Source organism: Lonchura striata, chromosome 1A (genome assembly GCF_050655825.1).
Source record: "Lonchura striata isolate lonStrDom1 chromosome 1A, ASM5065582v1, whole genome shotgun sequence".
NCBI lineage: Eukaryota > Metazoa > Chordata > Aves > Passeriformes > Estrildidae > Lonchura > Lonchura striata.
This window is the reverse complement of record NC_140741.1, coordinates 11770131-11793980: the sequence shown is the minus strand read 5'-3', so window position 1 is coordinate 11793980 and position 23850 is coordinate 11770131. Positions and strand designations below refer to the sequence as shown.

Sequence of the window (23850 nt, the reverse complement as noted above, 5' to 3'; positions counted from 1 at the left end):
TGATTTCAGATTGTCTATGACAGAGTCGCAGAGCTCCAAGGCCGTGTACTGAAGCTTGTTGTGAAAAGCAAAGGAACATTTGTGGGAGCTGTTAACATTCAGCTGAGCAGTGTCCAGTTAAATGAAGAAAAGTGGTACCCACTGGGAAACAGTGTAATTTAAATGTTCTCCAAGATGATTCAATTATTTGCCCACTAATGTTTGTCTGTCCCATTTCCCACGGTACGTTTTGACTCAGTTGCCCTTGAGAATAGGCAATCATCTGCTGAGCACATATCCTAACATTTCTAACCATAAGGCTATTGTCTTAAAAGTGCTACCATCTTCCTGCCACAGATTCCTGACAGTGTGAGGTTAAAGAATCACATGCTAAGGACTTGTGGCAACACACAGAAAGTTCTTATGACAGCAATGAAGGGCTTAGTTTTGTTAATATTAAATAGTGCTGTAAAAAAACTGAATTCTGTACACATCAGTGTGTGGGGGCTCATTCTTTGCCCATTCATTTCACTGACTGTGTTGGAACAATGCTGATAATGGTGTGATTTATCATCACTTTATTGTGATGAAGTCACCAGAAAACCATGGGATGGTTCCCTGCCAATATATTTCAGATGTCCAGCAAATTTCACATTAAATCTTACCCAATCAATACTTTGTTTTTTTAAGAACTTTAAAAGTTTTGATGCAATCTAACATTTAATCCAGGATATTCATTTGTCAATGATCTATGTCATTGTTTCTTTTATTCTGACATCTAAGAGGCAGATATAACTGATCATTGGTGTGAAGAAAGAAGAGAAAAGCTAATGTTCATGAATAAAGAGAATATATTGAATGTGTGCTTTCAGTGAGGGATTTATTTAAGATCATGATACCACAAATATTTGTTCCGCAGTCTTCCCACATGCTGCATAAGGGGTTCAAGTCAATACATGACTTTGAACAGACCTCAGAGCTATAAAATATATGTTTATAAAGTAAATAATGAACATTAGTGGTTCCTTTAACTTCACAAATGCTAATTATGGGCTCTGTTTCCCTCTTATTTGAGGAAGCACTTAAGCATATCTTTAAGAATTTGGCATGTGAGCAGCCACAGTGAACTGTCCATTATTGCAGACCCACTGACCATGTAAATAAACCTTTCCAGGGCCAGGGGCACATTTTTAAGGCACAGCAGATATGTTGATTTGTGATCTAATCTGCTGTAAATTTTAAGTTGCCATATACTGGACAGACCTGACATTTGTCCTACCAGGTGGAAAAGTGGTCAACAGAGGCATAATAATCCCAGAAGTGAAGGTAATTGCCTTCTTCTCCCAAAGGACACTTACATCAGTCTTCAGAATATAAAGCTCTATAAAGCTCCTGAAGTGGGACTTGGAGTGTTAGTTAGGAAATTAAATAAACTGGATTTTTTCTCAGCATCAAACCAATGGACTTGTTCAGGTTTTATCTGAAAATTCTTTCCCCAGTCAAACTGGTGTACAAAGATCCTCCTCAGTAAGGGGAGGTGAGGAGAACTCTGTTTGAATATTAATATTATTAGTCTATTCAGAGCTGTAAGAAACTGTAAAATATTTACCACATGCAAGGGACAATGACTGGCACACAGAATGTCATCACTACAAAGATCAGGACACCAAAATTTTATGCTATAGGCTCTCCTGGGAAACAAATCAAGTGCCTTGTCATTCAAGCACAGAAAACACACTGAGACCAGCTTACAAAGTTATAAAATTACCTGACCTTACAGTTTAATATTGATTTTAGATTACTCTCAGTCTGCTGTCTAAGTTTCCTTATTAAAACTATAATGCAATTTTCTAACAGTGTTATTTCCTGTGACATTTTCTAATTCTTGTTTACCACATGCCCTGATTTTCCATCTTAGAGCAACATTAAATAAAACAGCATTAGAATAGCAATAAATAAAAAGAGCATTACAATGTATTATCAGAACTGTCTGCAAGCTTAAGAAACTTGTCAATATAACATCCTTTTTATAAAAAAAAAAATATTTGAGTAACATTAGTTATGTAACTGTAGTCCTGTGGAAGGCCAATAATACTTCAGTTCTGAAAGGAAAATGGGAAAATTGTGTCTTATGGGCATGATGTACACTGATAAATCCGGTAGGCAAGAAGTTGTCCTCATAGATCTTCACGCACATAATCAGCCCTGGCTTTTTCTAAAATTCTCTAGTTTTCCTCAGAATACTCTTTCCTCCTTCCTGAGTTCCCTGCTCCTATGAGGAATATGGTTCTTTACAAATCATCCCATGTATTTATCTTACTTTAGCAGTAGGAGGTTCAAGACTAAGCTATGGAAAGGTACCAATACTAGCATATTATTTCTTATGATTTTAAGAAATACTGTTTGTTTTTTTTTTCTCAAAAGTTGTTTTTTTTTTTTTTTTTCCAGTGGGCACTAAAGTGGAATAGCCCAATCAGAACTCACTTTTTACAAATGTAAAGGTTACATTGTGAGGGCAATTTTTCCTGTTTGCTTGAAAAGGTACAATGGTAACAAATTTTATTCAATACAAATAAAAATGTCAATTTCACATCCTCATATCCTAAAAATTAGCATGAGCTCTCATATATATTGGACTCAATATTAGTCTCACTCAATATTAGTTTTTTCAATATTTTTCAAATATTGAAATTTGCTCCAAGTGACATTAACTGAATTTTAAAAATAACCAAAACCATTCAGTATTTATGAATTGTTTCTAAATGATCAGAGAATAATATAATCACAGAATGGCTTGGGTTGGAAGGGATCCTAAAGATCATTTCATTACAACCCCCTGTCATGACCAGAAACACTTTGTAGGCTGCTTACACCCCCATCCAACTGGCCTTGGACACTTCCAAGGATGAGGAGTCCACAACCTCTCTGGAAACTTGTGCCGGGGCCTCACCACCCTCACAGTAAAGAATTTCTTCCTCATACTCAATTAAGCTTACCTTCTTTCAGTTTAAAACCATCCACCCTTGTCCAATTACTACATGTCCTTCTACTGGAAGGTTCAGTAAGGTCTCCCTGGAGTCTTTTTCTTCTCTAGGCTGAACAGCTCCAGTTCTCTCAATCTTTGCTCACAGCAGAGGTGCTTCACACCTCTGATTATTTTCATCACCCTGCTCTGGACTCACTCCCAAAGATAACACCTTTCTTGTGTTGGGGGCCCCAGAGCTGAATGCAACTTTCCAGATGGAATCTCTTGAGAGCAGAGTGGGAGGGTAAAATCACCTCCTTTTTGATGGCAAATGTGGTCTACATTTCCCCTTTTTCAATCAGTGGGAACTTCCCTGGCCTGCCATGACTTCTCAAATACAATGGATAGCAGATTAGGCCAGTTCACTCAGGACCTGTGGATGTATCTCATCAGGTCCCATGGATTTGTGTGTGAGAAATGGATTTGTAAAGGATTCTCAAAATTTTTGAAAGCTCACACAGCCTTGTACATTTGTATGCAAACTCTGAGATAAGGTGTGCTGACTTAGGAAGGCCATGGAATAGAGATGACGTTGTTGAGAGAGAGATTGAACTAGAAACAAGTTCCAAAAGATGGCCTTGCAAAAACACCAGGAATTTTTGAGAATTAGAACAGTGAAAGATGCATTGCAGCTGGACCACATGGAGTAAACAACAGGTGATTGGTGTTAGAAATGTTAGCAGCATTGTTTGGCAAAGCTAATAGGCTGAAAAACATTTATAAGGTATTGTAACCAGGAAATAGAGTGGCTTCTGATGGAATGGTGTTGAGTTTTACATCTTTTATGTCTCACCCTTCTACAAGACTGATAAAGGAGTAAAATCTTTTAAAACACCTCTCAGTTACCCCATCTCTGTAGAGCTGGGATTTTCCAACACTTGTGCATTTCAAAACTCCTTAGGTTTTCTCAAACTCAGTCTTCTTCAGAAAAATAGCAGCAGGGCCAAGGACAGTAGCCCTCATTCAGGATACCCCTTCCATAAAAATCCCACTGGTTTCATAAAATCTTTGAGAATATGTCAGTCTGGGAATCAGGCCACTGGGCTGCTGCAAAGCCAGAAATGCTACTTTATTGAAGCAGGGGACAATCCCCCAGAACAATTTCTTCTGCAGAACATCACTAATAGTACCAGACATGAGCAAACAGTGATGCAGATTCCAGCTTGATGCCATCTTTGGATATCAATGGGATGTTACGGTAACCTGGAAATACAATGATTTAACATTATTAGTGTATTAACCACAGGCACAGATATTATAATGGGGTGGGTTTATGATCATCTATGCAAATAGGACATTATTTATGATTCTGTAAATAGCTCTTTAAAATGAAATAATACAGGACCTAAACACCATTTGTGCTGATTTCTCTCATATATATATAATATGTAAATTATGGTATTTTTAGTGACAGTAAAAAACTCGTGGTTTTCAGGATGTGGTATTTTTTCAAATGGAAGACTTCTAGCCTAGTGATATTTAAACACGGGCAAAGCTTACAATATAACATCCAGGGTTAGGTGCTGCATGCATTGTTCTGATAGCAAATGAAATCAGCCATCATTGATGGCAGCTACAGATTGGTGTTGTAGCAGCCATGCACTGTCCAGCTGAGGCAGAAAAAAGTGAAGTATAACATCTTCTGCCATGGCATCTTAAGAAGTTGATTTCTTTTGAGTAATTCACTTTATTAGAGATAAGTCATGCCATTAGAAACTATGTGTTCATCTGGTTGCTTGAAACATTTGGAGAAGCTTCAAACATAATTCACTTACCTGCTCAGAAAACAAAACAATCTCTTCTTCAAAACCCCAGCCTGTATGGCTTTATATGACTAAATGTCCATTATTTCATAATACTAAACAATGTCACTCTTGATTTTAAAATATTCTGTATTCTATCTATGTATATATAACTCCAGCTATTTAAGTCTCTGTTTTGTATCAATATCTGTGTTTTCAAAACGGAAGTTTTCAAAATCCCTCTTTAGGTCCAGCTGGATGCCTGTGGAATGTTTGGGGCTCACATTTACCTAGGTTTGGAATTTCTTGCTTCTTTTATACAGAATCATAAAATTGTTTAGGTTTGAAAAGGCCTCTAAGATCATCAAGTCCAGCCTTGACTGATCACCATCTTGTGAACCCAAGTGTGGCACTAAGTGCCATGTCCAGTTGTTTCTTGAACATCTTCAGGGATGGTGATTCCACCTCCTCTCTGAGCAGCCCTTTCTAGTGCTGGGCAACCCTTACAGTGACAAAATTCTCCCTGATGTCCAGCAGAACCTTTCCTGGCACAGCTTGAGGCCATTTCCCCCTCTTCTGTTATATTACACATAGGTTCCTCTGATATTTAAGGTTCAGATTCTGGGCAGCAGATATTAAAGCTGTTTTCAGACACTTTACATTTGAGATCAGTTTTTAAGGCATGCACACAATATGTGGAAGGCTTGGTTGATTTCCTATCCAAAGATAGACTCCAAGGACTAAGATTAATTTCTGAAGACTTGTGTTCTAGCCCCTACCTACAGAATATTCTACAAAGTATCTTGAGAAAAGTAAAACTTTTTTTTTTAATTGAAATTGCTCCAATTTGCATTAAATAATTAACTACTTATGGATCCCATGATAATAGAGGTAGTAATTGAGTTCCTGTCCTGTATTAGTATTCTCCATGGCAGATTCATTGGCACAGGGACTGTAACAGAGGATCCCCCTCCTATTTGCCTTTAATGGTAGAGAATTTTGCTCAATTTCAGCCCCTCCGAGTATAGCTACATAATCACTACATGGAAAATCAAATTCTGCTACAGCTGGGCAGTAAGCATTCCTCCCCAGTGGAGTCTACAAGTAGTTGGGAGTCTGCTGCTGGGAAAAGGAAGGCAGTGTGGATATAGATTTGAATCCTTTCGAGAGAAAATGCAGACGAGGGAGGAAATGGCACAACTTTTTCCCACTGCGTGACAAAGAAAATAATAACATGTAAGCACTGCTCAGTTTTTGGAAGCAACTTGCCCTCAGGGGCACCTCAGGGGTACATATCCTAGGGACTGAGAGACAGTCCTGTAGCACAGATTAAAGCAATTGGAATGCTGAAGACTAAGACTGAAATCCTAGCTCACCCTTCAGCATTTTAGGCAATTCTTCCCTTGTCTTCTCCTTTTTGTGACTCCCTCTGCAAGAACATTTTCCATTTCACTGTTTAGAGAGCCTGGGTACCTAAAGCAAAACCATTGTTCCAGACCTGGTTTCAGAGGACTCAATGGTAAGCATTGCAATAAATACTTGCAATAATGCTGGATATCCTGATGGCAAATTACTTTTTTTTAATGTTGTGTTAAGTGGGGATTGGGGCAATTTGTTTGGCATCAATTATAGTTTTTGTACCTAAACTCATTTTGAATTACTCCACTGAACTAGCATTTTGAATTACTCCACTGAAAATATTTCCTCAAAAATTTCCTGCTCTTACTTTTCCAAAATATGAATCCCTCATTTATGACCAAAATTAATCCTATAGAGACATTAAGCCATGCTGAAAATTTGTATCTAAAAAGCTTCAATTAATAATTTTACAAGCATTTGTAAGCAGCAGTGCCTGGTATTTGAATTTGTCTCAGACATTATGAGTTGGTGGGTTGAGTTTTCTTTCATTATCCAGAAGTATACAAATAAAAGGAAAGTAAAAGGTTATCAGTGTAAAAATTTATGTTGTAGAAAAACAACTGAGCTCTAAGAGTAATGTCTTTGTTCTTGTATAACTCCTCAACCTCAACTAAGAATCACAAGCAGCTTTATGACTTCCAAACACGAGGGGAAAGAAAAGCCATTTAAAATCCTGTTAAGCTTAATAAAATAGCGCAGTGCCTGTTGCCAGCTCTAATGTTTTGCCTTCCCATCTTTATTCACTAATAAAAGCTTTTTGTTTTGTCAAAAATAGCTTTGGAAAGCCAGTGTAGTAAACAGCCATTTTACATAAGCCTTTCTCCTTGGCCTATTGACTTCTGTGTCTGCTCTTTATGTGCAGCCTATTCATTACAAAGGTTCCAGGAACTCTACTGGCTTAACAAAAGAAACTCCAGCAAGAAAAATGCCATATTTAATCTAATTTATAACCATTCCTCTCCACTCTGAAAAGTTGCAGATAGGTCACCTGAGTGAGTTTTGGTTTGGTTTTTTTTTATTATTTTTATTTGTTATTGGGTTTTGAACTTCTCTGAGTAGGAAGTGCACAAAACTGTTGCCTTTGTAGCAGTTCTGACTAGTTTCACTTCTTGCTATGAATTAAAATACCACCTGAGCAGTTTCCATCTAGAATACTGCAGTGGGAATAATCACCTGTCATTAATATTGCTTTGATTTCAACATCATGGATTTGCATTCAGAGAATACAATTATTTCAAAAAACAGAGAGTGCCATGTATTCATGTAGTTACACAATCACCGTCTAGAAAACAGACATGAGGCTGTACTCTCTCAATGGTACAGCAACAATAAAAGCCTGGAATGCTGCAGATTTTTTGAGCTGTTATAGGTGGTTCACATAAAAGTGTTACCTGTATTCAGGCTCATCACAGGTAAAGTGTATTGGCCAAGAAATTCATTGCTGACCAGAGACACCTCATCCTCCACACAGAAGCGTATCATTGCCAGCTCTGGAACTTGGATGTTGAAAGAGAAGGTTTCGTTCCATTTAGGGCACAAAGCTAATGAAAAGAGAAGAGAAACAGGATTAAAATGCAATTTTTTTTTCTTCTCAATAACTGAATTACTGCACCTGCTATCACTAGTCTGAACTGGTAAAGAGATTCTTTTTCCCTAGATATCTGTGCCCATTTAAAGGAATAATGATACTCCCACTGACTGTAGTGGTGCAAAAGCCTAAGACAGTTTGTGTCATCCCTTAAAAGAGAGCAAAATGGGCCAAGGATAGCCAGGTTAAAAACGTCTGCTCAACCTACATTTTCCTATAGCCATACCAGTTTCATTCTTTTGCCAAAGTTTCTCCTTTCACAGTGTTGGAAATAAATAAATTCGGGTAGTAAAACACGCACTTGACTAGAAATAGAAAAAAGAATGTGGAACAGAAGGGGTTACTTTGTCTTTAGCAATGTTCATAAAGAGAAAAAAAATTCAGGGGCTAATTTAAAACAGCAGCCATCTAAAAAAAAAAGAAAAGGAAGAATAGAAAGCAGAGGTACAGAAAAAGGGAGATCACAGGGAACTTGTAGTCTGAGACATCAAGAAGATCTACATTATAAAGATAAGGGAGTGCTCAAAGACAGCTACAAAGAGTACACGCTTCACCTGTCAAGCAATTAAGGGATTACTCCTACTAGAAACTTTAAATGAGACAAGTGGGGAAGTTACAGCAATTGCTTAAGAAAAACAGTCTAAATTTACCAATTTGTGTATTGGTTTAGGCTGGGATAGGATTAATTTTCTTCATATCAACCCCTATGGTGCTGCATTTTGGATTTTTGACCCAAACAATGCTGATTACACACCAGTGTTTGAGCTGTTGCTGAACAGGGCTTACACAGTGTTGAGATTTTTGTCTTTCTCACTCTGCAAAGCAGCCTCCCTATCCCAGTGAGGGGGCTGGGGGTACCCAGGAAGTTGGGAAGAGACACAAGTGGGACAGCTGACCCCAGCTGACCAAAGGGATGTTCCTGAGCAATGGTGGCATGCTCACAGCTGGGGGAAAGGAGTCAGGGAGGGCATTCAGGATTACAGTGTCTGTCTTCCCAAGTAACCACAAAGCTCCATAAAGAAGCCTTGTTTCCCTGGGAATGTCTCTACCCCTGCCTGCTTATGGGAAGTGGTGAGCGAATTCCTTATTTTGCTTTGCTTGTGTGTGCAACTTTTGCTTTACCTATTAAACTGTCTTCTAAACCCATGGATTTTCTCATTTTGGCCCTTCCAGCCCTCTTCCCATCCAGATAGGGAAGAGTAGGCAAGCAGCTCTGTGGAGCTGAGCTGCTGTCCAGGATAAGTCACAGCAGTGTGCAAGAAAACTTCCATCTTCCTTTAGAAAGAGACAGTGCTCCCAGCTAGGAGTTTGTGCTTCCTTAACCTGCCAGTCTAGAAAAATGTCACACAGCATGAACTTCTGCTACAGATTTTGTGCCAGGAGATCCTAGTCTAGAGAGAAAAAATTGCATTTTCTATAACAACTCCTTGAGGTGCAGAGCTGATGATTCCTTATAAAAGGTTGTTTTGCTTTTTTCACAGCTAAGAGAATCAGACTGATGCTCACCATTGCTTTTTACAACACTAGATTTCTTTCTTGCTTGATCCTCTGGCACACCATAGATTTCTATCTGCACCAAGGGATCAGCTTTGTTGGTCTTTGACATGGCACTGGGTGGTAACTGATGGCCACTGATGAGCTGGAAAATTAAAGTCATATTGAAATAATTGTAAGAATGACCTATTCATCACAGCCATATAGTAGCCATAATAGAAATAAATTTCATAAGAAATTACTTTAAGTATATACCAGCCATAAAAGGGTGTATTAAAGACATATTAAATGCAATAGAATCAAGAATATGGTGCTTCCCATCTAATTTAATTTTTTCATAATTTTTTATAAATATTGTGGTTTAGGAACATTTTTAATTAGAGATTACTCCAAGCCCAGTCCAAAATGACCTTGAATAGTTATAGGGATGGGACACATACAAACTCTCTGGGCTACCTATGGCAGTGTTTCACCACCCTCTTTATAAATATATATATATATAACTAATACCATGTTTTAAACAAGAATTTTCAGGGTTTTTTACTCAATAGCTGCACAAAAAAATTCTATTTTGTTACCATGCAAAATAATAATGTTTGAGGAATCAGTCCACAGTGATTTTTACATTTTCTACTATCAAGCTGATGATTTCCAATCTGTGGGGAATGGATCAGCATCAAGACCCACTGTGACATCAGCATTGTGCTACAAGGTATGTAGCAGACTGCCTCACCTGTGCCTCATCTCTTACACAGTAATACAAAAACTCCTCATTTAGTGAGCTTCCTGATGTTTTTCTCCTTCATTTAGTTAGCTACCTGGAAATTTTGTCTCAGACTGCCCTGTAACCTGGCACCCAGCCTAACAAAGGTCTTATGAAAGTCAAAACTTTGTCTGCTTTCTATCTATATTTCAGGACACCTAGGAAAGAGTAAACATCTGTGCAATAATCAGCTTTTTAGAAATCAGTGTATGAAATGTTTGAGAGAGCTATACATGCTGAAAACACAGGTTCAAGATATGACCCCTGATCCTGGTCTCAGGACTAAGCATCATAAGAGATTCTTATTCCCCTGTCAACCACCCAAAAAAATCAAAAGCCACAAATTCCACATTTTGCTTCAGTATTTTCTGCAACACCTTGCTCCAAGAGACCTTCTAGCCTGAAATACTAAAGAGCAGTGGCTTGGCAAACACTGATGCCCTTTCCTCCTAGGGAATAGCTACTGCCTTCACCAGAAAGCTTTTCAATCCCTGCTGGGTTGCCCACTGAGAACCTGGGAGATTCCTTGCCATGTCCTGAATGCCTTTGCCAAGATCTGCATGACCCATTGCTAAACCCAGTCTAAGTCTCCCCTGGGATGGGAAAAGAGTAAGTTCTTTTAAGAACACAATGACCCAAATCCATGAATCCAATCCATTTTTGAGATCCAAAGGTGATGCAGAGAGGTGTAAAAATTGTTAGGCTGATAAGACTCTTTATGAAGCACCTTGAATATCTCTATTTGTGTTTCAAAAGGTCTATGCCTCTTATTGATGGGAATTGTGGCACATCAGGGGGAGGATAATGAATTCAGTAAAATCAGGACCTATGTGACTTCTCTGTTCTTCATTCATTCATTCTGAGAGATTTGGCCCCTAGATGTTTTATATCTTTGCTTTCTACTAAGTCATTTCTCCGTTCATCCAGTTAGTAACTTTTCCAGCAGAAACTGATTTTCCTTTGACTCCTGCTCCCAATTCCTTTTGTCTGCAACCACCATTTCCTGGTTTTTACTGCTGACTATGAATGGGGCTCTCTGTGCCCTTCAGTCCCTCAGCCTGTGGGATGCCATTGCTCCTCTACCAGCCTGTAGTCTGAGTCTAAAGTCCTCAGCCTAAAACACTACCTTTCTCTTCTCCAGTTCCTTCAAACTCAGACACTTCCTTTGCACTGACAATGATTTTGTCTGTCTCCTGCATTACAATTCAGAGTTTCTCCTCATCTTAATTCCAGCTTCATACAAATTCGGGCTAAAATAAGTGATGTATTTGCCTGGCTGCCTGAAGTTATCTAGCAATGTCTTTTCACAATTGGTATGCTCACTGTCAGGACACTAAAATGTTCTTCATTAGGTGTGTGCATTATGTAAGTATTTTATAATTGTCACTAACTATTGTTTTATCTCCACTATTTATTACTCTGAAAGAAACAAAATAGCAATTACACACTAATTATATGCTAATTAAATGGCATTTATGCCAGTGGTATTCTGTGTAATCAGAAATATTACTTTTTCATTGGGAAAAGGGAGTTTCCTAATTAGTGAACAATTATAACAAATCCACTTGATCAAAAAAAAAGGGCTTTTCTAACCATTTATTTGTAAATGACATGTATTTCTAGTATTTTGGGATGTAAATCACATTATAATTTGGGAGAAGTAGAAATAATTCAAAGACTTATTAATTCATCCCTTCTTTCATACTTATTTATACCATTTTAGGATTATAAATTGTCTTTAATTTATGCATAGGAAGATAATGAGACTTAAAAGAAGCATAAAGCTTCCTATCTTATCTTTAAAAATTTCCATATGTCAATTAGCATTATAATAGTACACGTGATATTATTGATATTGAAAGAAATAACACCCAAAGTGCACATTTGATTTCTGTGTTTTCAATTCAGTTTCCACACGCACAATTAACTGATCTATTTGTCAGCTCCATTATTCATATTTCTTTATACAGCTTCATGAAAAATCATGTATTTTTACAGACTCTTAGAGGCTCTGAACTCTTACATATTTTTAGCAAACATAAGTGAACTGCAGATTGGAAAGCACCCAAGCAGCAGTTGATACTATATGAGAGTTTTACCTTTCTTGCTGAAAACATCCATTCCCAACACATAGGAATGGGAATAAAATAGAAAAAAAAATATATATATATGAACTCCATAGCCTTTGTTTTCCCATTTTTATGGAACAAAGCAACACTTCAGTAATCTTACCCTTATTGACAGAGACATTGGTTTGCTGTATGCTCCCACATTTCGGGGTGTAAACGTGGTATTGCGATCCCTCAAGAATGCAGGTTTCAGCACATAGCCACAACCACCGTTGTCCAGGAATTTTCCATCTTGCAATTCCATTTGTGTGCCTGGTGTTTGGAAGTTTAAGGCCACTGTAAAATTAGATCAATATTGATTTTAGTGAATTAGGTTTGATAACATTTTATAAAACAAATATTTTTTAAAAAGCAAGTGAGTTTAAGGTATCTATATCTCTCAAATCATATGTAAGATTTTGTTATTTCCCTTAAATAAGTGATACTTGATTGTTGGAATCTGAACTGTAAGGAACCCTAAGAACTTTGGGGCTCTAAGCTAAAGCTTAGAATTAAACACAAGATTTAATTTGAGACCTTGGAATAAGTTTTCAAACTTAGCTGCTAGAACTGAGAATGGGGATTTATAGCTTAAAGCAGAGACACATTAAGTTAAGGAGAAATTTTAGAGTTTTAAAGTTTAAGATATAGAAAAAACAAAAGTGGTTGCAAAGGTAAACAAGGTGTTTAGAATGCAATACTGTAAGTTTATAACTGTCATAACATGATTGGCTAAGAAAGCTTACAGTTTACACTGTAACATGAGTCCATAAGATGAAATATTTAAGGATTAGGTCAAAACCATAAATATACTTATTAACAGTGTTTTATTAATCAATAAATCCTTAAAAGGTCTTATAACTAGGAGCCTTGTGACCTTCTAAACCATGCAGTAAAGATGTAAGCTAAACTCACCCTACCTACCTACATGAATAAATCACATCATCAAAAACAAGTCAGAAATCCCATCTCTAACTCATTCAAAATTCCTTCAAAAATGCCCATACTCAATAATTAATTATTTGTGCACAAAAGCAGTGCACTATTCAGAACTGCACACCATTTTAAGAATTACCCTATAGATATTTTTATCTAGCTATATCTGTCTTCACTTTTCTTTCTAAATTAGACCTTGGAGAATATGAAATAAGAGGTCCTTTTTCTCCATAAGAAATGAATTCTCATCCTAGGTTCTTTACAGCGGCAAAACCCTGCCAACTCCAAACCTGCTCACACAATTCTGGTGCAGAAGTCAAAACTAGAGTATTGTATCTAACTTTAGTTATGGTGTAGAATTCATCACAAAAATATCTCACCCAGAAGATTAAGAAGCTTTCGTTTACATTTAGAATACCCAGTGAAAATGCAAGATAAGTTTATAGAACTAGAAGCAATTCTAAAAGTGTTCTTAAATTTATGTAAGCACACATTCTCTTGGAGTTTTATCCTCCAGCAGTGGTGATTATTGTAAGAATACGCCTGACAGATTTTCCTTTCCTTGGCAGTTCAAAAGATTTTTGGTTCGCTGCAGCACCAATGATAAAATATCACATTTCTCATCAACAGGATATTGTAATTCATGAGATAAAGACAACATGGAAAATAGACTTGCTTAATGAAATTTTCCCCTATTCCAGTATTCAGAGCTTCCTGTCACGTTCAAAATAGAAAACACAGATGTCAAATCAGCATTGAATTATGGCATTATGAACCTGTGACATGTGTTAAACAGAGAATGATAAAAAGACATTTGCTTAAAACGGTGGGTTGGTAGGAATGAAAAAAGAAGACTTTAAGCAGTTCAAGTGACTCCTCATAATAATTCATGGAGAGGACATTATTACCTGTTCTTATGAGATAATATGAATGTATTGAATGAACATTTGACATAATGCACAAATCCTTATCGCAAGTGGAAAACACACGAAATTGTTTTCACTGCAAAAATTATTTGTTCCTTCACTGCTTTGGTGATCCTTTCAAAACATTCTGTAGCAAATAACACAAATAGGAATGAAGCAGCTGGTACAATTGACCTGATATTTGCACTACACATGTTTTTGGTAGGGTTACTTCTGAAGAGTTCAAGCCTGGTTTCCTAGTCTCAAAACCAATTAACAGGTAGAATACATGAAGTGCTCCCAGAGTGCATCATCTATTTAATCTGACAGGAATCCCATCTGTGCTAGCTAAGCTTACTCTGCATCATGAACCAACATGCAGCAAGGTAGGAACAACTGAAAACCTTGTCTAGAAAAGCCCCAAACAAACAAAAAAAGCCCCGAAACAGCAAAATGCAACATGCACTCCTGATTTGAACTAAGTGTTAATGTAGATATAAACATGATTTTATATTCATATGCCCAGGAAATCTGTTTTACCTTTAACAACAGAAATCAAACTTCAGAGTGTTCTTACTGCCCTTTGCACACCATTGCCTTTTTTAAACAGGGTAAATATTTTCTTGGTATGGTTTTGCCAGTGGTTCACAATTGGCTTTTTATGACTCTGCACATCATCTAGAAACAACCCCAAATTTGCTGCTATATGATGTTTGTCATATTTTAATACACTCAATCAAGCTGTGCAGAAGATGCTACAAGAGCTGCAGCCCTGAGGCCCCCGGAAGTCTAAGCCACAGATAAAGCAGGATCTCTCCATCCTCAGGTAATTCCTGGACAACAGTTTCTGAATACGTGGGTTTAAAAGTGCAACTGAAATTAGGCACATTGAACAGCCAGCCTCAAATAGCAGCTTCCACATGATGAACCAAATTATAAGATTGCACATAATGAGACTACAGCTAAATTTACCAAGCTTTCTAAGTGACTAAGCAGGAAAATCTGATGTAACAACAGAAACAAGCAAATCAGAATACTTTATATTTTATCATATTAGAAAAATCACTTTTCAACAGTATGAAGGGTTCATATCTTCAAACATCAGCACTCTGCTTTCACTTAATTTAATTTGACCTTAGAACAAGTTAAAAAGCATATGGAACAGTAATTTTAACTTACCTGCTGGTTTCTTTGTATTGCAGGTTTTAATGTGATTAAGCAAATGTGAGGTTTTGTGTCATATTCTCTGAGATGCAAACCTCTACTAAAACTGTTTGCAGGGTTCATAGCTGCTTGGAGCCTCCCAGGGCACTGCTTTATGGTGCATGGATGCACAGTTTTTCTTTTTAATCAGGTGCAGTTATAGCCCTAACACTTCTTGAGAAATGGCAAGGATCATAAACTAAAAGCTATGCCTAGCAGCATGGGCTGAGCAACATCTTTCTGCAAACAACCCTGAATTTCTACCCAGCGTTTCATTTTAGCTTTGCTGAATTCAAGAGCAGAACTGTCAATAACATCCTTTGTACTGTTGTTTTATGAAACAGTATAAATTTAATGCATGTATGAAGAGAGATTTAAACTGACAGTTTCTTTTGGAAAGAAGCCTAAATGAGCTTGCAGTGAAACCATCTGAGCAGTACATCTTAATGTATGGTTTTCATGGGAAAGTAAAGGCATCTGAAGTTTAATACTGTGTACATTAAACTTTCTCCTCAGTCCTTTTTCTAAGCACCAGAAATCTTTTAATATTGACTCAAAATCAAAGCAGCACAGCAAACCCTGGGCTTGGGGAAGAACCTGAGCAAAGGAATCACTCAGTGTGACTCCTTCACCTGAAAAGGATTTAGAGTATTCCTAGAACCATGAGGCTAAATCCCCTTCAGATCAGAGTATTTCATACCCAAATCATCTTGCAAAACACCAAAGCTGCTATGGCTGTCCCAGTAGGCCTCAGATAAAGAACTTCATATAGTAAATGGAAGGTAGGAAATAGCCTAGCTCCAAAAAAGATGAGCCATTCCATAATACATAAAGGAATACTATTTTTGACCCCAAATCTCTGTATCACAAGCAGTTAACTGAAGTCAGCCCCACCACTAATTGCAGAACTAAAGACATGCTAAATATTCATATACAGCACCTTCCATAAGCATCACCATTCAAGATATAATTGATTTATAGACTAAAACCAAAAGCTTTTTAAAACCAAATTGAGCACCGTGACTATGATTTGAGGGCGGCTGAGGAAAACTGCACATCTTTTGTCTGCTATCCTGCCTCTTATTAATATTCCTAGGGGACTTTTAAATTGTAATTTTTAAAAATTTTTGTTCTTAGCTTCCTGGTTCTATTAGCCTATATTACAACCATAAGGTTTAATGTATTTTTGCATTCAAATGGGAAGATTTTAAAATGGATAAGGACACATTTGTCACCAGGCTTTCTTAAGATGAGTTACCTAATTGCATTATATGGTATTTAAAAATGCATCTCAAAATGTATGAATTTTATGCCATTTAAAAAATATCATATGCAAAAGCACTCAGTGCCAATGTTCCTATCTCCATTATTCACCTCACTCATTTGAATCTGAAGAGATATAATAGATCACACTTTTATCAGCCTTGTTGCCTTCCTCTCAGCTCTTTCCAATTGTCTGTGTTCTTCAAGTGGGCCACTCTCAATGAATGCAACAAAAATCTATGCTTTAGATATTCAAAATCTGAACTGAATTCCACACAGGCTGGGAAATACTATTGAAAACAGGCCCATATCCTAAAGGTCTGGAATGCTGCCATTGGTTATGAGATGATCAATGTGCTTGGATGTGGGGACACTGCTTTCATTCCACATCAGCACTCTAGGCTGGGCATGGACTGTCTAGGCTTTCTTCTCACATGCAGGTCACAGCTGCACTCAATCCATCACTGCCCAAATTTACGGAAATAGCTCAGAAGTCCAAGAGAGATGGAACGAGACTATTTACAAGGGCATGACAGGACAAGGGGGAAGGGCTTCAAAGTGAAACAGGGTAAACCTGTGAATAGGTGAGACCCCACACAAACTTTATGAACAAGGACTTTGGTCTACGCAACCAAACAAAAAAAATTTTCCTACCATAAAAAAAAAAAAAAAAAGTATACAATGATTGGTTCCCTTACAACACAAAGCAAGCTTCTATGGACAGTATAAATTTTGGCACACAAAGGCTCACCTCTCTTCCTGGCAAAAAAAAAAAATCAGTAAACTACTTTTACCCTCCCTTAACAGACTCAAAATTTTATTAAGCTTAATGATAAAGTCTGGCTTTATTTTTCACCTACACATTTTGAAATGGTTGTTTTATTCTACAGAAACTTGATTTATGAATGACTTAAAATGTGAGGGAGGAAGGGGGATTGTTCTTCTGAGAACTGAGTAAATGCAAAACTGTGTGACATAACATGCTTAGAATGTCTTTTTTTGTATTGTCTTTGGGCCAATTTAATACTGTGGCTCCAAAGATACTGTCATTAGAAATGTGAGGAATTCAGTCATACAGTTCATAATTGCTGACATTGTTCCTACTTAATTACAAGTGGTTCTACTGGAAAAAAGATGTCAGGTGATTAAAAGTCATCCATTGTCCAAGTATATCTGCAAAGGGCTTAAGTAGGGATCCTCTCTTGTGAGGTTCTCATGGGAAAAGTACCTGAAGCACTTCTGATAAATTATCAGATCTAAAAATCTAAATTGATTTTTGCTATCTAATTAATGTGTTAATTTGAAAGTTACACTTTGGTGTAGGTCTAAGCATATTTTGATTGTCATTTGACCAATTTTACACCTGAAAATTTTCCAAAATAATTTTTAAAAAATTAACTTTTGATTCTTGGCAGAACAGTGAATATTATCAACTTGCTTTGCTGTTTTAGTCTGAGTCACTGACAGGTTTTAGAACAAGATCTGCAAGGACCTCAGAAACAATTGTGTTCCTGCAAAAAATTTTCCCATCTTCTTTTAAAATTTATTAGCCTTCACATAAATGATTTACTATTCTATTGGTTGTCTGCAGTGAAGACAGCTGGAAAGACTGATAAAATGGAATTTCAATGTTTTTTGCTTTTAAGTGACATTGGTGTGTTATCTATTACACACACCAAAAACTGCCTAAAAAGAAGTAGGCTACAGAGTAGCCCAAGAGGTTTTTCATAAAGCTGGCAGTAGGAACATTTCTGCAGAAGAAACATGAAACCTTCATTCTAAACAACTCCCAGCCTTTGGAACCATTCCAAAGGAAAGCTGAGTGCATTTGGGGAGCTTCTTATGTAGAGTCATATTGTCCCACATATCTTGTAGATGTCTACACAGGAGTAAGCTGTTCCACTTCACTCTTAGTGAGGATCAAATCAGTGAAGTTCAAGGGACAACATTAAAAAAAATTATATTCCTCTAGTTTAGACTTCCCAAGGAGAAAATTTTGGGCAATTAAAGCCAGTAGAAGACAGCAATAATATAGTTACTGACACAGAACCCAAGATTTGAGCCGTTTTGATTTGCACAGGTGAGGCATACCAAAATTAGTTGGTTTCTTTTCCCTTGGTTCCTTCAGAGGTTAAAATCAGAACTAGTTAGAGAGCTCTTTATCACTCCTCTTTTCATGCATTATTTTTTACCATATTTTGGCATATTATTGCACACAATATTGAGCCACAAAATAGATGGGACAAAATTGCCAAGCTGCATTTCAGTGTCACAGGCAAAACCAAAATCTACAGTAAGAAAAAAGCCCATCTTCCTAGTGCAAATTTCACAGCAGCATATAAATTTTATGCACACTCCAAAAAGCACATATGGGATCTTCTGAAACAAAATCCTGTACTTGCCACACCGTGGCTTTCTCCTGTAACTTATGACATGTCCTGGTCATTCCTGTAGAGTGCTTTGATACATGTGTAACGTTTCCTACTGCATGGAAATGCCATATTCAAAAGGATATTTAAGTTTTTGTGTTTTTTTTTTTCACTGAGGCTCTCTTTTGTTTCAGATTTTTTGTTGGTTTTCTTGGTTGATATAAAACAACTGATATCAGTTTACTTTAAAAAAACTGTCCTGACTTTTCTTTCCCTGCATAAATCTTTTAACTTCATTTTATTAACTAATGAAAAAGAAAACATGGATACACCAAACCAGTTCTTTCCAGTGCCTCACTGCAGCTGTATGCAGAAGGCATACTAATTTTCACAGACTATGAAAAGTGGTTGTTTTTTTTTTTTTCACAAAACCTCCTGTTCTTATGAGTCTCCATTTTCAGAGAATGGACAGGGGGTGTACAGCAATATCCAAAAGCTATTTTGTGGAAACTGTACTTTTCAGTGAGGTTTTTTAACTTGCCTTCCTCTGGAAATTAGGTTTACACAATTACATGTCTAGTCCTCAGCCCCAACAAATCTTGAGCCTGTTGGACCGTTTCATCCTGCTTTAGCTGAGTGCCAGCCTGCTCCAAGTTAATATGTTCCAAGCAATTTAGAGAAAATTGTTGGCAAGGTACAGGAGAGAGACTGTTTTGGGTCGATCACTAAAGGGAAGTGAAGGAATAACTCAATTCTCATAATTACAAGATGCAGAGGCCTGGCAGGCAGTATTATATGTAGGTTTGAACAAAACCTAATATATTTTCTTTGCCCGGCCAGAAAAAAAGTTATGAAGGCAAGCTTGCAGGTGTGGGGAGGAGAAGGGAGGTAAGAAAGGGAATAGGTGGCATGGGAGCAACCTGAGAGTCCTTTGAGGAGTTTTAGGGCAGTGGTAGAAGGGATCTGGGAGGATCACTTCTGTGCATTGGGATGTAAAGTACAAAGGCAGGGTGTGTAAAGTACTCACAAAAAGTGTGTGAATTATAGAGACATGGGACAGACATAAAAAATCAAAATTCTGTGTTAAATCAGTGGAAGGATATCAGCAGGAGATTCACTGTGATACATTCACTTGGGAGCTGCACTGTGAAGAGCAGCTATAGTTCTGCCAAACAGTTATATGAAGCAGATTAGGGAATTAAGAATAGATCCAACATAGCTTGGAAATAATATATGTGGAGAATTGTTTTTAATCAGCCTATTCCCATGTGAAAAATGGAGGGGTTTTTAAGTGAAGATGCAAATGAAGTGACCAAGAGGGCAGATCTAACCACTTCCTGCATATTTTTAATTCTTCCAGGAAGGGGCCCAAACCCCCTATGCACCAAAAGTCATATGTTTTGCATACTAATATTTATAATGACTTCTCATTAAATTATACTCTGAGTAAACAATCAGTGTAGTAACTTTGAAAGACTTCAGCCCTGACTGTGATCTAACCAATGTATATTCTTTGCAGAGATAAGTGTGGAGATTTACAGGCTAGAAAGAAAACTAGTAAATTGCATTATTATAAAACTGGGAGATTAATTCAATTTTAAATTAAGGACCTCTGGCTAGTGTTTCCTCTAAGCATGAAACAAACTTACTAGTTTTTAATGGCAATATAGAGTGCAGATAGCAATGATAGCATACAGAGAGTGCAGCACTCCAGGTAAATAATGCAGACATCACACTAAGTATGGATGAACCACAAGGACAGAACAGAATCAAACCAATTTCACACAGTGTGGTGGTAATGAGAAGATACTTGGATAGTCCATCCCAAGTCCAAATCAGTACTGCAAATAAGCATTTTTAAGGACACAGAAATAAGTAAAATTTACACTAAGTAGTAATTTTTGTACTCCTTGTGTAGTTATGTAAAACTCTACCCCAATATAACAGTCAGGATTGAAAAAGTAACTTGTCACAGAAGATATATGGGGAGCTGACAAAATAAGTGGAAAAGGAAGCCTGGAACAAGGGTGACATAAGCTCCAGGCAGGGTGACATCTGTGCCTGTCCTTGGATGAGTGTGTATTTTAACATAACAAGGTGAATCCAAACCTTTCTCCTGAAAACCAGGAGCCTACGGCAAAGTGCCCTGCTCACCCCACAGCTTCCCTCAGGTGGCCTTGGCCAAGACTCAAAGACAGAATATATTTGTGGGTACAAAAAAAAAAAAAAAAAAAAACCAAAAAAAAAAAAAAAAAAAAAAAAAACCAAAAAAAAAAAAACCTGACTATTCTGCTCTACTTTACCTAGGGTTCAAGAAAGTGTAGCAGGCAGACACAGAAAAATATTCTGTAATGAGAATCTTTCAAACTGAAGAACAAACAGCTGAAGGTAAAATTCTCTCTAAGACCAGACCATTAGAAAGGACAAAATGCTTACAGGTAAGAGGTTTTTCAAAGCCTGCTGGGTACAGAAGTCATGCCATGCTTATTTTTAACAAATTCAAAGTAATAAGTTTTGATGAAGAGAAGCAGAAGCAATCATTATTTTGTTGCTCAGGAAACGAATATGTTTTGCACTGGGAATTAAGATGCTAAATGTATGTTGCATCTATATAAAGACTGGAGGCTCCCAGCAGCTCCCAGCTGTACCTGGGGGTGGTGCTGACCAGGAATAAGTTTGAGAGTTTCCTTGTGTAGCATATCCTGTTCTGGGAATTTTTGGCACTACTGTCAATTGTTGTGCTCACATCTCCTGCACCTGTGCCACTCAAGTCACAGAGAACCACAGACCCTCCAGAAGAAACTTCCATTGGTGAGTAATGGAAGCCTTAAAATGCTGAATTGTTATTAGTGTTTTTTCTTATTATCCAGTTCAAAAGGTAGTTAAAAGAAATTAATAAAATATAATAGATTGAATATCTGGGATAAAAGACAGCTATTCAACACAAAGTGATATTTACAATTACTAGGGATGAAAAACTGATGGGAGATGTGGGTTGAAGGAGAATTTTATATAACAAAAATTTAAAATAATGCCACCGGGGGAAAATATACAACCTATATAACACCAAAATATTATAGGAAGCAAGAAACTCGTGTATCTGTAAAGCCTAGAATGCAATAGTCTCTGCAAGGATACATACCCATTTGACACCCTACATTCCAGAACTCTACAGGATTATAATTTGAAGAGCTCATTCTTGTTCCCTTGGGGTAAATTCTTGTAATAAATCTCGTAGTATGTGAAATAAACTCTTTCGCTGATAAACAGAAGGATAAAATCTTGGTAAGAAAATCTTTGTGATTACAGAGGTCCTATTTGAATAAATAATAAAAATGTAGTCATTTGATCCAGCAATTTTTTACACAATATTTTATCAACATATTCTGTTTTAACATTAATATACAGACCACTTTGAGCTAAACCTAAAATCTTATTTTGAAACCTTACTATTCTCTGTGTAGTTGGATCTGACAGTATTTCTGGATACAGTGCAGACTTTTGTAAGAAGTTAATTAACCAATAATCATTCCTTCAGGGGAATATTCTGTTTCTTCATCTTTTTGCAGGGTAAACATATGAATTCTCTACTAAAGCCCACTGTGTTCTCATGGGAAACTAAGACACAGAACAGGAAACTGCACAAAAGTTTACTCATTCTATAATAGCTCAAAATGAAAAAAAAAAAATCATCTCTAGATGATCTTGGCTTGTTTGCTGTTAGGAGATTTAAATAAAATGACTAAATAATACTGAGACCAGGGAAGAGCACACTTTTTAAAGCTACTTAAATTATTCTTATATATGCCTCAGAAGATGCTAACTATTCATTAACATTGTTTTTCCTTCTGCTGGCTGTGTTCCTTCCTTTCTCACACGCAGGCATAGACTACATGAATGTGGGAAACTTCAGGTGACTTCTATCTACACGATTCCTTTTTAGATATTAAACCAAAATCTACATTTCCAGCATCATCTTTCTGATCTATTCCATTCTCCTCTCATCTCATCTCATTTTTTGGTTGGTTGATTTTGGTTTGGTTTGTTGTTTGGGAGGGGTTATTTTTTGATGGAGAGGGGTGTTATAGAATTACTTTTATATATCGTGGGGTGCTAGAGGAACCAGAGAGGACTCTGTGGATGATTGGAAAATCCTACTTTGATGCTGTTCAGCATCATTCACCTCACCAGGTACTGAACCTCCTCCACAAAGCGGGTGGGTGGCAGCAGGGCTGGCCCCGAGTGAATGGGCATGTGGCAGATTTCCTTGTCATTGTCACAGTCAGTGATCTCTGCTCTCACCACCCCTCAGGACTCTGGAGTTGGAGCAGCAGAGGCTGCACTGTGCTGCCTGCACCAAATGGAGATGCTCCAACACAGAATGAGTTTGGAATAATCCAACTTGGCTGGGCTGAAAGGTCTGCTCCAGTGGAGCACACTGCCTGCCCTGGGCTTTAGCCATCCCATTAATGAGGATTCTTATCTGCAGCTCTCACCAAAGCCAGGGGACTGCCAAACCAACTCTGCTTTCTCAGCCCAGATTTTGGGAAAGGGAGAGGGGAGAGAGTGAAATTTATTCCACATTTTTTCAAGTACTGACTGAAACTCCTAAATTATTTGATGCAGAAAACAATCAAAAGGCAGATATACATTCTGTAGACTGTGTTAGTATTTGTTCTTTACACGGAATTAAACAAAGCTGAATTTCAATTTTCCTCACAAAACCAACAGAAATTTAAAAAATGTTATGCAAGGGACATTTCTAAAACAGTGTTATACAAAGAACCAAATAAAATCAGAGAGCAGTTGTTTCATAAAATTTTAACCCTTACAATGCCTAAGAAGTGAACCATAGTAACAATGTAACTCTTAAATTATTAACCCAAAAGAAATTACCTGAAATTTTTGCAAGTTTTCGTGCTTGACTCTCTCCAATGGAATTATTTTCATAGCACTGCTGATGCTGCTGAGAATGCTCAAAGCTCACAAACTTCTGAGATTTGGTGTAAACCACAAGGTCTGACAATACAAGGGCAATCTTTGTCCTCCTCACCTA

At 37.2% G+C, this 23850-nt stretch overlaps 2 protein-coding genes across 4 annotated transcripts in view; one reads left to right on the top strand and one right to left on the bottom strand.

Annotated features, from left to right (window-relative positions):
- The window catches only part of PIK3C2G (phosphatidylinositol-4-phosphate 3-kinase catalytic subunit type 2 gamma), a 202202-nt gene extending 201364 nt beyond the window's left edge, over positions 1-838 (top strand). For all 3 annotated transcript variants that reach the window (XR_014952120.1, XM_085569570.1, XM_021535187.4), the window contains one exon: positions 10-838. Coding sequence is in view for 2 of the 3 variants with exons in the window: in XM_085569570.1 (XP_085425696.1) it covers positions 10-162 (153 nt within the window). In the remaining variant the exon portion in view is untranslated. The remainder of the gene's footprint in view (positions 1-9) is intronic.
- A 1589-nt stretch (positions 839-2427) lies between these two features.
- The window catches only part of PLCZ1 (phospholipase C zeta 1), a 45435-nt gene continuing 24012 nt past the window's right edge, over positions 2428-23850 (bottom strand). The window contains exons 7-12 of the mRNA XM_021535201.4: positions 23691-23847; positions 21937-22053; positions 12243-12415; positions 9260-9392; positions 7557-7706; positions 2428-4207 (exon numbers count right to left, since the gene is read on the bottom strand). Of these exons, the coding sequence (XP_021390876.4) occupies positions 4125-4207; positions 7557-7706; positions 9260-9392; positions 12243-12415; positions 21937-22053; positions 23691-23847 (813 nt within the window). The 3' untranslated portion in view covers positions 2428-4124. The remainder of the gene's footprint in view (positions 4208-7556; positions 7707-9259; positions 9393-12242; positions 12416-21936; positions 22054-23690; positions 23848-23850) is intronic.